Source organism: Ambystoma mexicanum, chromosome 10 (genome assembly GCF_040938575.1).
Source record: "Ambystoma mexicanum isolate Mex_15411 chromosome 10, UKY_AmexF1_1, whole genome shotgun sequence".
Lineage (NCBI taxonomy): Eukaryota > Metazoa > Chordata > Amphibia > Caudata > Ambystomatidae > Ambystoma > Ambystoma mexicanum.
In genome coordinates this window covers 1512992162-1513007298 of record NC_090932.1, presented here as the reverse complement: position 1 = coordinate 1513007298, position 15137 = coordinate 1512992162, and the positions used below count along the sequence as shown (strand labels likewise).

The 15137-nt window shown below is 45.3% G+C and overlaps 2 protein-coding genes across 2 annotated transcripts in view; one reads left to right on the top strand and one right to left on the bottom strand.

The window, feature by feature from the left end:
- The window catches only part of ATP6V0A2 (ATPase H+ transporting V0 subunit a2), a 721136-nt gene extending 707409 nt beyond the window's left edge, over window positions 1-13727 (bottom strand). Inside the window, exon 1 of the mRNA XM_069619692.1 lies at window positions 13384-13727. Within this exon, the coding sequence (XP_069475793.1) occupies window positions 13384-13500 (117 nt within the window). The 5' untranslated portion in view covers window positions 13501-13727. The remainder of the gene's footprint in view (window positions 1-13383) is intronic.
- Window positions 13728-13967: 240 nt separating this feature from the next.
- The window catches only part of TCTN2 (tectonic family member 2), a 794052-nt gene continuing 792882 nt past the window's right edge, over window positions 13968-15137 (top strand). Inside the window, exon 1 of the mRNA XM_069619693.1 lies at window positions 13968-14166. Within this exon, the coding sequence (XP_069475794.1) occupies window positions 14094-14166 (73 nt within the window). The 5' untranslated portion in view covers window positions 13968-14093. The remainder of the gene's footprint in view (window positions 14167-15137) is intronic.

Sequence of the window (15137 nt, the reverse complement as noted above, 5' to 3'; positions counted from 1 at the left end):
GCTGGGTCTATCCTCCAGCTGAAAAACGTGGGGAGCTGCGTGCTAAGCCTGGATGCGAAAAGGACGGTATTCAGGGGACCCCAGATCTCCTGCAGCTGCTCGAAAACAAATCCTGGCGGATCCTCCAGTCGCTGGAGTCTACCAAATATTGCGAATTCCAATCCGCTATTATATTCTGTACCCCTGGTAACTATTCTGCAAATACTGATAATTGTTGCTGTGGGCAGTGATGCCAGAAATCCTTCGCTAGTTCGGCCAGCATTCTGGAGGAGGTCCCTCCTAGCTTGTTGAAATATGATATTTATTTGTATCGCGCTCGTACACAAGTGTTTCAGAGCGTGACTAAGCAAGGGAGGGGAACAAGGGAGAACACAGCACAACATAAAAACGATCTTACTAGGCCCAGTGGCATCGAGAACGCGCAAGTGCATGGGAAAGGGAAAAGGGAAAAAGTGCATGGAAGGGGGAGAGTGGAAAGTGCAGAAGCCGGGGAGCGCAGATAAATAAAATAAATAGAAAATTGAGGCAAACTGTGGTAGTGCAGCCAGCAAGTGTCAAGTGCTGCGTTTAAGGCAGCAGACTGAGTAAGTCTGAATCAGGGCATAAAAGAAGAAAAATGGGGGGTGTGGCTGTATGGGTACAGATACAGTCCCCAGTGCAAGGGGTGGCCAGGAGGCAGTGCAGGAAGGTGGCAGAGTGAGCAGGTACCTGGGCCCAGGGGACAGAGGGTGGCCAGGTGCACAGTGCCAAGAGAGCAGATCAGCAGGGGAGAAGGGGAGCAAAGGCAGAAGCAAAGAGGAAAGTTTTGAGGCGCTTCCGGAACCGGAGATGGTTCTCCTCAAATATACCGGACTGCTGAAATATTGTCCATCTTGAGAAGGACACAGCACTTGGCTCTGTCCTTGGTAAAAGCTTGTACCGCGAAAGGAGCTCTAGGCAGTTGATGAGGAGGTGCACCTCCTCCTTAGACCACTTTCCTCCTGTCTCTAAGGAGCCGCAGCGCGTGCCCCAGCCTGCCCTGCTTGCGTCTGATTCCATTACTATGTACGGAGTGTCTCAGAAAATAGCTCTGCCGTTCCGGGCTTCCATGTTTTGCAGCCACCAGTTCAGTTCCATAATTGCTTCCTGGTCTAAGATGACCAACTGATGATAGCCTAGGCCCCCTCCGAGATGCCTGATCTTCAGCCTCTGAAGAGCTCTGTAGTGTAGTGGTCCCGGAAATATGGATTGTATGGAGGCTGCTAGAAGCCCCACTATTGCGAGATAGATTGCAATGCGAAATAACTTTCTTTACTAGTACTACCCTCAGTTCTTTCTTTATGGCCTTCATTTTCTGCATTGGCAGCTTTAGTGAGGCCTTTTTGGTATCTGCCACAAACCCCAAAAACACTATTCTCTGCGCTGGGCGCAAGTCACACTTCTCTGTGTTCACAACGAAACCAAAATATTAGCTTGCATACCCATGTGGCTTGTTCCTGTAAGCTTTTGGCGCTCTGACCTAGGATGAGGGTATCGTCTAGGTATAGGATAATTCTGATCCCCCTTTCTCAAATGACTGCCGCTACTGGCTGCATAATCTTGATAAAAGCCCACGGTGCGGATGCCAGGCCGAAGGGGAGGCACGTGAACCTCAATATCTCTGTTCCCCACCGAAACCGAAGATATCTTCGGTGCTCTATTGCTATAGGTATGGTAAGACAGGCACCCTTGAGATCTAATCGAACGAGCCAGTCTCCTGACCTGAGCAGGTCTCGCAGAAGGTGTATCCCCCTCCATCTTGAAATTACGGTACATCACCCACTCGTTCAAACTCCTTAAATTAATCACCGGCCTGATCTTTTCTCCCCTGTGCACCAAGAACATGTTGCTGAGAAAGCATTTGTCCTCCTGTCTCTCTCTCTCTATTGCCCCCTTGCTTGCTAGGCTGCGGAATTCGCTGTTGAGAAGCTGCTGCTCCTCTAGGGGCATATATATATTGCTGTTGGCTCTCGTGCCTGGGAGAGTCTGCCTACAAATTCTAACCGCATGCCTACCCATGCATCGCTGGACAACCCTCGCCACGCATGCAAGAACCAGTGCGTCCTGCCCCCCCACTTTCGGGAGAGCGGATTGTAAGGTACTCACCGCCTGGTGTGCTTTCCTAGGCGCCTCTCCCTCTGCCATTTCTGTGGAAGCGGGCTCTGGTCAGGGAAGACGTTATCTTGCTGGTGGTTCTCTGTGTATTGGGCTTTGGGCCCTTGAGGTCTTCTATACTGTCCGAAACGATTGACGCCCGACCTCTCTACCGTCCGGTCCCCACAAAAACCGGTCCAGGAAAAATTCTGCGAATAGAGCTCTGCGCTTTTTCCAGGGCAGAATATGTCCCCACGAATTGAGACATCTCCTTGGCGAAGGTGTCACCAAACAATAGGCTGTTCGCACTGCCCCCCGCCGCATATGAGGCCAGATCACTCAATTTGTTATCGATTTTTAACAAAACTCCTCTTCTCCTTTCTACTGAAAGAGCACAGTTTGCATTCCCTAATAGACACACTGCCCCGTTGGGCCCAACTCCCCAGGGCGACTACGTCTACTGGCGTGCCTGCGTCTGCGGCCTTTTCGGCCAGGTCCATGATTTTCACGAGCGGGCCCGCAAGGTCCAGTACCTTGTCCTGGCACCCTCGCCACGCTCTGTCCACGCCTTTCCCGATATCCTTTGATGCCTTTGTGACAAATGTCACAATTTTTGGGTCTAATTCCGGGGTGTCTGTTACTTTCCCCGGTAGTACTGGCCTGGGGCATTCCGCCCTCATCTTTGCTCGGACTTCTCTGTCCAGCGATCAGCGCATATGCTGTGCCATGTATTGGGCCACTCTGGGCGATAGCACTCGTTCTGAGGATCTTGGATGTTTTATTGCCTCGGGATCAAACATGTCTAGAAGGCTTTCATCTTCTTCCTGAGGCTGTACTGCAATCTTAGGTCGAGGCATTTCTACCTCCTCTCCGCCTTCATCATCTGGCGAGTGGCCGGCATCCTCCTCCTCCCGTTCATTATCCACCCCTGGGGTACGGGGTGGGGGAGATGGTCGAGAGTCTGGCACTGTCGCCCTCATCAAAAAGGCTTTCTTTAGCCTGCTTACTGGGTCGACTGGCTCTTGGGGCAATGGTTCCGCCCCTTCCCTGTTGCTTGGGGAGACAAAGAGGTAGTCCTCTTCCGAGCTTTCTTTTAGCCCTGATGAACCCCTCCTTCGGGTTGTCCTGCTGATATTCCCACCCCTGGGCTCAGCACCCTCCTCTTCCTGGACTTTTCATTATCCGCCTTCTGCTTATTTAGCATGGCCTCCAGGTGGTCCAGTCTGTGTGCCCGGCAGTGCTCCAGATAAGATTTTGAGGTGGCAGTATTTTACTCCCTATTTTTAAACTTTGAGAGTAAATGTGATTTTAAGAGAGTAAAAATGACTCATGTCTTTTGCAAGAGAGTAAAATGTATGCGACATCCGGTCGACATGTGCAAAATCTCTATGGAAATCATTACTATGGGGCAGCTTTCAGCATTGTAGCAGAAAACAACTTTCATTATTTCTCTAAGGTCTGGCCATTTGATCTCTCCTGTATATATTAAAATGTTGAAATCACAAAAACCTAGGCACGTACATAATAAAGCAAACATGAATTGTATTGTGTGTTTTGAGGTTAGATAGCAGAATTGTCTTTTGATGTTTAATGAAAGTCCTCATTTCCTGGATCTATTACTACCAAATGGTATGCCAATGTTATCATACATCAGTGCAGAGAGGCAAGGACTCCATGCTGAATTCTATATCTAATCTAATGGTCAAATGGTAATTTATATAGCGCTTTTGTTAAAGCGCTGTACATAGAACATATTTATCACAATTATCACAAAACCAAAGTCAGTACTCCTTTCTCGAAAGGATGAAAGTCTGAGTTGGACTTGCCGGGATTCGAACCTGCAACCTACAGATCACGCACAGATTGCAACGAGTGCTCAACCGACTGAGCTATTTTATTGGCTAACATCCTTCAGAGGTCGGTTAACTGAGTATCGAATGAGGTATAATAATCACAGTACCTAGATGTTGGACGAACCATTTTTGAAGCGCTACATAGTTAAATACCTATCTGGATTCGCACAGGGACAGGTTTTGCTGAGTTTCTATTTCAATTACCAATGTAAATTTCATTTGTTTTTTAAACAGTGCTTGCATTTCCTGGAGTCAGGTTTTGGATGTTTTAATTGTACTATTGAAGGTTTGAGAGGCTAGAACACCTGTGATTGGTGAAATGACAATCACTCACCCTTGAGCAAAGACTCTGCTGCCACTGATCATTTATTGTAATGTACCCCCATTGACTGCAAGGTTGAATGGATGTAAACTAGATTGTGCATAGTCATCATTTTGCACACTGCTTTTATAATTAGATGTTAAATTAAATTACAAGTGTAAAAACAATGTACCTCTGCACGATTATGCACACAGCACCGGAACAAAATACAATTGTGCAATAATGGTTTGCTTTCACTGGAAACAAAAACATAATTTCTTACAAAATATGAATTATCAATTGCAACTTAGTTTTCCATCTTAACAATTATACAATCCTAAGATTCTAGGAAAATATGGACAGTGCTTCTGAAGCTGAATGAAAAAGAAAAAAAATTCCTTTTATCATTGTGCAGTTTCATTTTTTGAAAGGCTTCAGAGAAATGCATTCTGTTTCAGAGGTGGCTTGTAATTACATCCATGTAGATAAAAATCAAAAGAAGCCTTCAGGTTTCTGTCAAGTAACCTGACCTTTACACTGCCCTCTGTTCTAAACCTGTGTGTAAATGTACACAGGAAAATAATAAAGCTGTCCTATTTACAAAATGTTCATGCGTAAAAAGGCCTACTACGCACCTTATCTGGAGGCATGGCGCCAGGGGCATCATCCCCTCTGCAACTGCCTGAGACAAAGAGTCCCCCAGGACCCTCTTAAAGATGAGGGAGAGATCCTCTTCCTCTACTGCAGGCTGCTCTCCCCACTCTTCTGAGCAGGTGCTTTGGGACACTCTGGGCTCTTACTGTGCCGTTCTATCACTGTAAGCTCACACGAGCTGCTGGTGGGAACTCAGCTGCAAGATGCCCACTGAGTGTCTATATTTGTAACAAGCATTTTGCTCTCTTCCCTTTTATTTTTTTTTTTTTAAACTGTGCCGTGCGCGTGCTATTTGCCTCTTCTGAGGGATTCGTTATGGCAGGTGTGGTGAATGCTGGGCAATACCTCCTCGCTAGCAGGCTCCCGCTGAGTCCTAAGCCTGCCAGGCGCCAGAGAGGTAATGCATCTTTGATGGAGGCGGCAGGGCCGGCTGCCAAACCCAGGCGCGATCGCCTGCTGCTTCGGCTCCGACTTCCAACAAAAAGATTACCCAGAGCGGGACTTCTGACGAGAACGGAATGCCGATGCGTCCCACGAGCATGAAAGCTACGCGCAGACAAACGCACTGATATCTTCTCACTAAATGCAAGTGTTAACGGTTGCGCGACCAACTCTATTGTTTAACACATTTATTAACGTACTTGTCGCTTAACACCCTCATCAATGTACTGATCAATCCACACACAATTAAAGGAACATATACATAATAATGACTACATAATGATGACTAGGTGAAGCACTTATCAGAAACAAAGTAAGAGGAGTTGTACTTTCAAAGAGGGCTACATATAGGCATGGGCAGAGCCTGATTGGACAGAGAGAGCAGGCCAGGACTATGAGAAAGCAAAGAGTTATTGGGTTTTGTAGTACTTTGGAAACATTTTAAGTTGGGATGAAAACTACACCCCCCTTTTTGTGTTAAGTATCTAGAACGGCTCAGAAACAAACAAAAAACGTGTTGTGAAGTTTGTGAAAGGTTAAAATGTATGAATTTGAAATTGCTGTGAGAGCAGGAATAAAGAAAGAAAAGCATAATACTCGCCTCCTGTCTCGACATAGAATTATTGCTTACTCATCTTTTAATATAACATTCAATTGAAATAATTTTGATGGTCAAACCAAAATTTGTAAGAAATGCAACATGAATTATGTATTTGTAAAAAATCGAAAATTGATCTATTTATATTCACGAATCCTGATGCTAATCTATGTAATAGTTATGTGAAATGTTCTTTTTTGTAAAGGTTTTGAACAAACCGAATACCTTTTATTTTATTTTTATTTTTTATTGTTCCATTGACCCGGGTGGAAGCACACAGAGCAGGGGAGGGTGCCATTTCCAGCCAAGAGGTACAACACTTCTTTTATGAATTCAGTTTGCTTTAAACACAGCTCTCCGGTTTACGTTGCCCCAGCAGTGTTTAGGAATGTACCAGCAGTTCACTAGCCATTGCACCCCAACGCAGGCAGCTCTTCAGCCAATCGACCTGCTCTAGCTCTGATACTGTGTTGTACCTTGCTCACTGCCTCTATATTACGTTTGTATGCTGCATGTCTTCTTACCGCCCGTACCTCCATTGCCAACATTGTCTTTGCTGTTCGCTGTGTAGTCCTGGCTTTGCTTCGCACAGTTTCCTTGCGACCTCCACCTGTTAAAATATGTCCAGGAGCTATACCTGGTGCTGCACTCACTCAGGCGCACTCTAGCTACTTTGACACTGACTTTTTTGCTGCAGGTTTCTGGCAGGCAATAAGAACCGGTATAATGGAGCACCCCAGTTACAAACCATTGGTCACTGACAGGAAACAACTGTATGTTTGTAGAAAAAAATTCAACCTGAGAATAGCATGACATAATAGTGTCATGCCTTTGAAGAACAACGTGTGCAGCACAATCAACCATAACACAATATGTCATCCTCTCAGGAAGCAAAGCACTGGTACTCATCAGGCTTAGAGTGATGTTTCATAGCAAGTTCAATGTTACCAACTCTGCCAGCTTCTGGATTAAACGCATAGAGTCTGCGCACAAAGTCTAGCCAAAAGGTCTTACACGTCTCTTAAAAATAATTGCTTCAAAAATAATTCATTTTAAACCTGTGCAAAACAGCAAAAGACATTAAAAACCAAATTAAATCCAATAATTCATATTTAAAAGAAATTCTTGCAAAAGCAAGGCATACAATAGCAAAAGAAAGGTATTCCGCCAGAACAGATGTCATAATTCAGAAAGATATTCTACAAAGGAAGTTAATCACATGAAACCACTCTAAGAAGAGTGTCTAAATCTTTTCAGATATGTGCAGTGGAGTGAGAGGTGGCTCTCAGATCATCCCTTGCTTCGAGATGTCAGGCCTATCCATGTAGATAATGGACTTCGGATAGTTAGAACCATAAATGCTCTTGCGACTCAACTAACGATGTTCAAATGTGGACAAGAGAACAACTGGCAGTACAACGATGGGAAGGCAAGGTGAAAACATTCTGGCCCTGGAAGGTGAAACTGCCGGCAAATATGTTGCAGTGCGATTTTATCAAATCTCTAAGGGTATTCTGAGTGGTTTGTCTTGCAAAACAAATAAAGCCATCTCTGTCTTTGCAACACACCCAAACTGAAGTGCGAGCTTGGTTTCTCTGACACTTGGTAAAGCCCAACACACACTAACCCACTAGTTTTATGGGATCTTGAGGCTCCTCCTTTCCAGCGCTTTTTTCGAGGTTATACTGAACTGTCTTTCGTCTTAAGTGTTATTCATTGTGGAGAGCCTTTCAGGAAGTAGAATTGGGGAAATTGGTACTTTTTTGTGTCACAAGCCTTGTGTACACTATTTTAGGATAAGTCTTTCTCACTATTGCCCCTTTCATCCTAAAATGGTGTTTAGTTTCCATCTCAAACAGGAAATTGAAAGTGTTTTCTGATTCATCTATATTGTAATCAAAAGTTATTCACCCGCTCTGTCTATACTTACAGTGCTCCAAGTAATTTTGTCAGGTGGATTCTGTGTTTGTGACTTCTTATTCTTCTTCTACAAAGAATGGTTTGAAACCAAATGCTTCAACTGTGGTGGGTTAAGTTTGCTGCCACCACAGCAGTCAGAAGTGGGTATTCCCTACCCTCCTCTATCCAAGGTAGAGAGCTATCCGTAGAATCTCAGGTATCAAGGAAGGTGTTAGGGGAACATCCCTGTAAGGCTGTCATGTGGGCTAACCCCAACACTTTCATTCGTCATTACAAATCAATGGTGGGGACGGCTCAGCAAATCGCTTATTCGTGTAACGCATAGACTTACTTGGGGCAATGAATCACTGTGATGTGCATTAACTTTGGTATCATGGGCTGTTTATCTCTTGGGATACTGCGTGTATATCCCCATGCAAGTAAACACTGAGGCAGATGGACCAGGGAGATAATGGCAAGATTACTTACTGGTAATTGTCACTACACAGAGTCCACATTTTGCCTCCATCCCAGGTCAGGTTTGTGACTTGGTATCATAAAAGGAAATGATCTATGGAGAAGGGGGAGTAAAGGTCACGGGAGTGGGGGATAGAAAAAAAGATGCAAACACAGGGGAAGGGTAGTAACTATCGCTTCTATTAGTTTGGAAATAGTAATAGGTAGCATCTGTCTCTAGAAGGTTTCACCTCATGTAAGCAAGCAATGTAACAGGATGATGAAGAAATGAAGATTGCCAATTAGTAATCAGGCCATTAGTCTCCCAACAGGTCAGTAGAGTATATAGAGGGCCATGCAGCAAGAACCATCTCCAAATATACATTAATAATATATCAGTTATAAATACTTCCTCCTGCCAGTAGCCACACCGATTCGGCTAGTGACTTAGCATGGAGAGGCTTCACATATATACTTTTTTGTGGATATATGTAGAATGTGTGCATGTAATCACTATGTGCAATATCAATTTGCAAGCATTGATAAAATGTTCACGATCTCATTTTCCCCCACATGGTTTTGGCCAATTCATATAAAAACTCATGGAATTAGTTTGGCTAATCCCGCCTTGGTAAAGAGCACCCAAAATCATTTAAATAGCTTGCTATTTAGTTAATACCTAAAATCAAGAAGAGCTCTTCAAATAAAGCATGTATATGGAAGAAAGTGTGTCCTCAGAACATTCTTAAATGGGTAGTTGCATAAAAACTCATTGACGCAGGTGTAGCCAAGCAGGCGGGCTGAGCGGACGTGTGAGTAGCGAGCTCCGTCCCTGCCCTGTAATTTTTATAAAATAACCTGCATCAACCTGCATCCCACAGCCAGCGGGAGACCCTACTGTGTAAAGGAGCTTGGGGGCTGCAATTGAGCCAAAAGGGGAACACTACAGAACCCGGGAAGCCCGGGCCGTGGAAGACACGCAGCAGGCACGGCGGCAGCGAGAGGCCAAGAGCACCACACCAGGTGTGCGAGCTCAGGAGGGACGCTAAAAGGGGCACACACAGAGAAAGCTCCACTTCGGAAACCAGACGGTGCACAACAGCAAGGAGGTGGCATTCACCAAGGAAGATCTGCTTGCGGCTCTAGCTAGGTTTAAAAGGACAATAGTCAGATAAAGGACCTTAAGGAGGGGGCTGAGGGCTCCGATCTCAAGGGCTGCATTCGGGAGAGGTTTGTGAACCTAGTGGAGGGAGAGCATGCCCGAAATATGGAGATAGAAAGAGCGCATAGAGTGTGCAGCCGAAGAGTGGACCCAGGGGCAATGCCACGGGACATCCTAGTGAAAATGCATAGCTTCAAAGATAAAACACGACTTATGGGTGCGGCCAGAGGAAAGGGGAGAATTCAGCTAAAGGGTTGCGAAATCCAACTATACGATGACTTATCTCAGTCCAAACTAGCAAGGAGACAGATGTTTAAACCACTTACAGAGGAACTAAATAAGAGAAAGATCAGATACCAATGGCTTTTTCCAACAAGGCATCAGTTTTGCCTGGGGAATGAGGAAAAGACTGTCTCCCAGGTCGAGGACGGACAGAGGGTGTTGGGGATGTGCCTGCGAGTCTCTAAGGGGGACAATGTGGAGAACCAGCAAGGGGAAGCGTCATTATCAGAGCAAACCAGCTTTCAGTGGTGGAGCACAAAAAAGGGGAAGAAGGCATGAAGCAGACAATTGTAACCAGGAGAGGTGTACATCAAAGATGCCTGCAGGACTACGGCAAAGACTAATGCAGGGATTGGGAGGGATTAGGTAGGCCGGGTATCACACAATGCTCGTATGTGGGGGTCACATCGAGAACCTGGACAACGGATCCAGGGGTAGTTACAAGTTGGGGGCACACAACCAGTCTGGGGGCAACCAGGGACAGCAGGGTAAAACAGGGCTTGATCAGGGAAAAGAGAGGCACCCGAAAACAATGGAGCATTTACTAGTAAGAACAAATGTATAGGTTAGACTCTTGGAATGTAAGGGGGCTGAACAGCCCAAACAAAAGGGTCACAGTCCTGCGGGAACTCAAGAAAGAGGGAGCGGGCATAGTCTGCCTTCAAGAGACAAATTTGATGAAGGGAGATGAGGGTCGCCTCTGTAGCAGGGACTACCCGATCCAATACCATGAAACCGCAGGAAGCAAATGGGCAGGGGTGGCGGTCCTCTTCCACAAATCACTGCCGAGAGAAGGGGCCAAGGTGAAACATGACTGAGGGGAGGTTTTTCCTAGTAACCCAATAAAGATTAATAATAGGGCCACTCAACACGATGACACTGCCAAGCAGGGAAAGACAAACTCAAGTACTGGTAATCAGAACAAACTCTGCGCTAGACTGAGAATCTCTCCCGGTGAACCAATGCGCCAAACCTCTAAAATAGATACGGTCAGCTCAGTGGGCACTGGAAGGTAATCTGAAATAGGGTTCTCCCACAAATCTGCACAGACACTCAAACGTACCGATAGGCTCAATCTGTCCTCTACACCAACAATAGAATGCAGCTATACCCCTTGATCAATTTTAGCCTAGCTGGACACATACCTACACACCTCCATGAACAACACCTAAACAGTGTTCATAACGCAGTTATACCCCACGATATAAAATCAGCCTAGCTGCACACAACCTAATACACAAGCTCCACCACCGCCAGAAAGCAAACTCTGAGGTCAACAGCCTTGCTGCACACATTCTACTGACCTCACACAACCACTGCTCCACACCTAGCATTAGAATGAAGCTACACACCACGTAACCCGTACTGGCTGCACACATATTGAGTGCACACAAGCACTATTTACTACCCTACGGTCTCCGCTGACCTGCACTACGGTCCCCGAGGGCGTTCGACCCACAGAGCTTTGAGATCATACCAATGGTATATAAGGCGCTATACAAATGCACAATAACATAACAGATTGGTTTATTATGTGTCTTGGGCACTCTTAAAGACATCTGTATGAAACAGGCTATTACTGTAGGTCTTCAAACCCAAACATGAACACATATTTGTATCCACTTGTGCTATGTAGATACATGGTCAAGTAGCAACATTTCAGACTTCACTATTTAACCAATGTGTGTGGTCTGCGCATCTTGCCATACATGCCAAAATTAGGGGCCAGTGTAAAGTGTTTCCGTTCCCAGTGTAAACTATTCCAAAAAAAGCATCACTCAATATTAGACTAGTTTTGCTCCATATAACACTGACACTTCATATTAACCATGCAAGGTAGCAGATGTTTCCAAACGTGTGTGTCGCCCAGATGATATTCTTTACAGTTCCAAATGCTGTTGCGTCATGACCTTGTCTCCAGCATAGTATCACTCCTTCAAAATGTTCAGCAAAACTAACTTTTTGTGCTTCAGAATGCTATTTATTAAGTCACAAAATGTCCTATTCAATGCTGCGCTATTCTGGGTGAGCCTGTCTTTCACAACAAGATGCCTGGACACAAAGCCCCTCATTTGCAGCCTGCTGGGGGAAGCCACAGTGTTCGGGGACATATTGTAGGAACGCGCTGAAGCCAAGATGGGATAATGGGCTGTGGCCCTCGTTGCTCAGTCCTTTGAGGGGAGACATCATCATCGATTCTCTCTAACCAGGCCATGAAGACATGGTCCGTGGGTGTTTGAGTGGTGCTAAGCAGGAATGGTGGTTGGGGAAGTCGATGGAAGCTGACTGGGTGTGAAATTTGAAGGAAGAAAGGATTAAATGAAATAGGGAACAGCAGATGGGAAGATCAGTAGATTGATGTTTCTACACTAGTTGTCTTTCTTCTCTTTTTCTCTGGGTTTATGCTGTTCATTTTCTAGGCCAGTTTATGCATATATGTTGAACTAAAGGTGCACAAATGTTAATTCTTAGGCAATGATAAATTGGGATTCATCTCTCAGGCTTTTCTTAGGGGTGTGTGGTGAACAGTTCCAATTGTTCATGCTGTGGCAAAATCCGTTTTTCTTGTGAGAAAGGGGAGAGTGGTTGTGAGAACATGGAAGACAAAAGCAGTGAGGGTGTTATGGGAGATGACAAGGGAGTGGATGCAAGAGGAGAGCAGAAGATTTTGGAAGGGGTGAAGGAGAGCCTGTGATTTTGAAGGAATGAACATATGGAACGGTAAAGCAGCTTTCCCACTAAAATAAATTGAGTGAACCTGGAAAAACCACTTTATGTCAGCATGATCTGGTGAGGTGAGCAGGCTGTTGCCTTACAGTCATAACCCTTAACACACAATACGAATAGTCGAAAAAGTGAAATACATAGAACGTGTGTCCCTTAAGTCCATCAATGTAGCATATTGTGACAGCCATTAAGTGCTCCCACCATAAGATCTGCCTACCTAGAGCTCTCTGTCAATCTTGCCCGCGGCGCCCTTTGCCTTAAATCTGCCACTGCTTCGGGTGATCTTAGTATACATGAAATCAAGTTTCAGGCTTAAAGTGCCTGTTATTTAAACGTTTATGGGGCTCAAGGGGCTCGGGTGTTGACGATGCTATGCACAGCGGGAGGCACCCATAAATTAATCTCTACTAGTTTGCAAGTTCATCAATGATGGTAACCACTGATGCGAACATGGAAGGTAACCACTGACGCCCTCATAGACATTCTAGCCACTGATGCTCCATAAACACAATGATGTGATAGTACAGTCTATTACACACAGGTATACGCAGAAAGTCCAACATACCGCACATAGCCTCAACGATTTACTAGCCAATTTCCCTACAGGTAGAGAGGGTGGTCACCGAATGCACCGATGGGCATAGGGTAGTCAGCGATGCCTGCATTGAAACACATATGTAGCTCATTATACCCTTAATGAAAAACGGGGGGGTGGGGGGGGGGGAGTGTATGGTTCCCCCAAAACGCACACACAGATATGAAACGCCAAAAGTACATCAGTACCAAATGCCCCATAAACAGAGCAGGGACAGTAGCTTGACTTACAAGGGGTAGTCCCACTTAACAGACCCTCAATATACCTTATGCAGCCAGATCGTTTAGAAACATTTGTACTCACATCTCTGAATTCGACTAGTCCCCGCTCCCCCAGTTCGCTGATACAGTCATAAGCAGAGCCTGATTGTAGGAAGAGTTGGGCCAGGCACATAGCCTCGCTGCGGAAGAAGCCTCCCATCCTGCTGAGGCTCCGGCGTTGGCAAAGACGAGAACGATTCACGAAGTCAGCTTAGTCTTCCCACTGACAGGCTACCCTGCCAGCTAAGAGGCACCATCGCGGCACATCCTGCTCCAACATAGACAAGGAAGAAGGACTAGCCCACTGTACTAGCTGCACTGACACATCCTTCTCTGGCATAGACATAAAGAAAGGACAAGCCAGCAAAGTGGGAGGACTGACGGCGGAACTTCCTCGAAAACAGCGCTACCCTGACAACATGGAGGACTGGTTAGCACTTTAACGTATTTTGTTGTGGTGTGGAGAAAGGACACGTGAACAGTTCACTGAGCAGGGTTTAATCTACCCAGGCTACTATTTTTGCAAAGGCGTGCACCGCTCCGCCTGGATCCTTCTTGAAGCAGACAACTCTTCTCCTTCTGATCTTCTCTGCCCCTCTAGAGCGTTCAGATGTCTTAGCTCTAAAAAAAAGTCTATTTTCCTTGTCTGCTGTGAACAGATGCGTGTCGGATGCTCCGCCCTGTGCGCGTGTGCGCAGTTCGATGGTTACGGCGTCCTAGCAACGCGGCCTACCGTGTTCTGCAATCTTCAGAATGTTCTCAGCACCAGGGTCTGTGGTTTTCTTGCTGTGGCTTGCGGTGCTCGTAAAGTGGACGCGGGAGCAAGGTAGGTTCAAGCGCCCCGATCCCCTAAAATACCAAGTTAATACAGTCCGGCCTCTTGTTTTTATTTTTTTGGTGCGTGGAAGACATGCAGCGTGTTGCACCGCAAGCATAATCTACTAGCTAGCTGATGCCTAGATGTTGGGAGTCACACAAGCAGATACTGGTACTGGATACTTGGTTGCAATGCTTGAGCCACGGAGAAAGACACGAACCTGCTAATAGGTTTAATTCTTGCTCTGAAGGGGAGGATTTATGAACGGAACATTCAAGAGGCTATACGTTTGCAGTGTTCTTTCACCCAAAGAGAGTATTCTTGAAATGCACACACGTGTCAATAATATAACAACAAAGGTAGGGAGGAGCACAGAGACTTAAACTAGAGGAGGAACTGCGGGCTCACAGAAGAAGACACAATATAAATAAACATACTGTAATTTAAAGTATACATGCTGTGCCCCTCCCTGCACGTGTTATATTATTGGCAGTGTTCGACTTGGCGAAAACGAAAGGGTGCTCCAGATAAGGTTTGGGAGTATTTTACTCACTATTTTTTAAATTTGGGAGTAAAATGATTTCTTAGCGAGTACAAATTAAAGTCCAATTCCCAATGGGAGTATTTTATATGTAATACAAATGTTTTTTAACTGAAAAATGTAAATATTTGTGTAATCATTATTTCTGTTAATCTAATTATTCATGCACATTAAAAGATACATACTTACTTTTTCTGAAAAGGCAGTAATAATACCAGTTTCTTCCTGTGGTAGTACGTGCACGGTATCCGGTCTTTCCATCTAACACCTTTCCATCGACTAACTTTCCATTGAAAATTGTTAATTGAATTTCTATCGAAAAGCATATACATTGAATAATTTTCGATGGATAGGGTTAGGGGTTAGGGTTAGGGTTGGGGCTAGGGTTAGATTAGGGTTAGGGTTAAGGAGGGGTGTGTGTGGGCGTTACAAAAAAAAC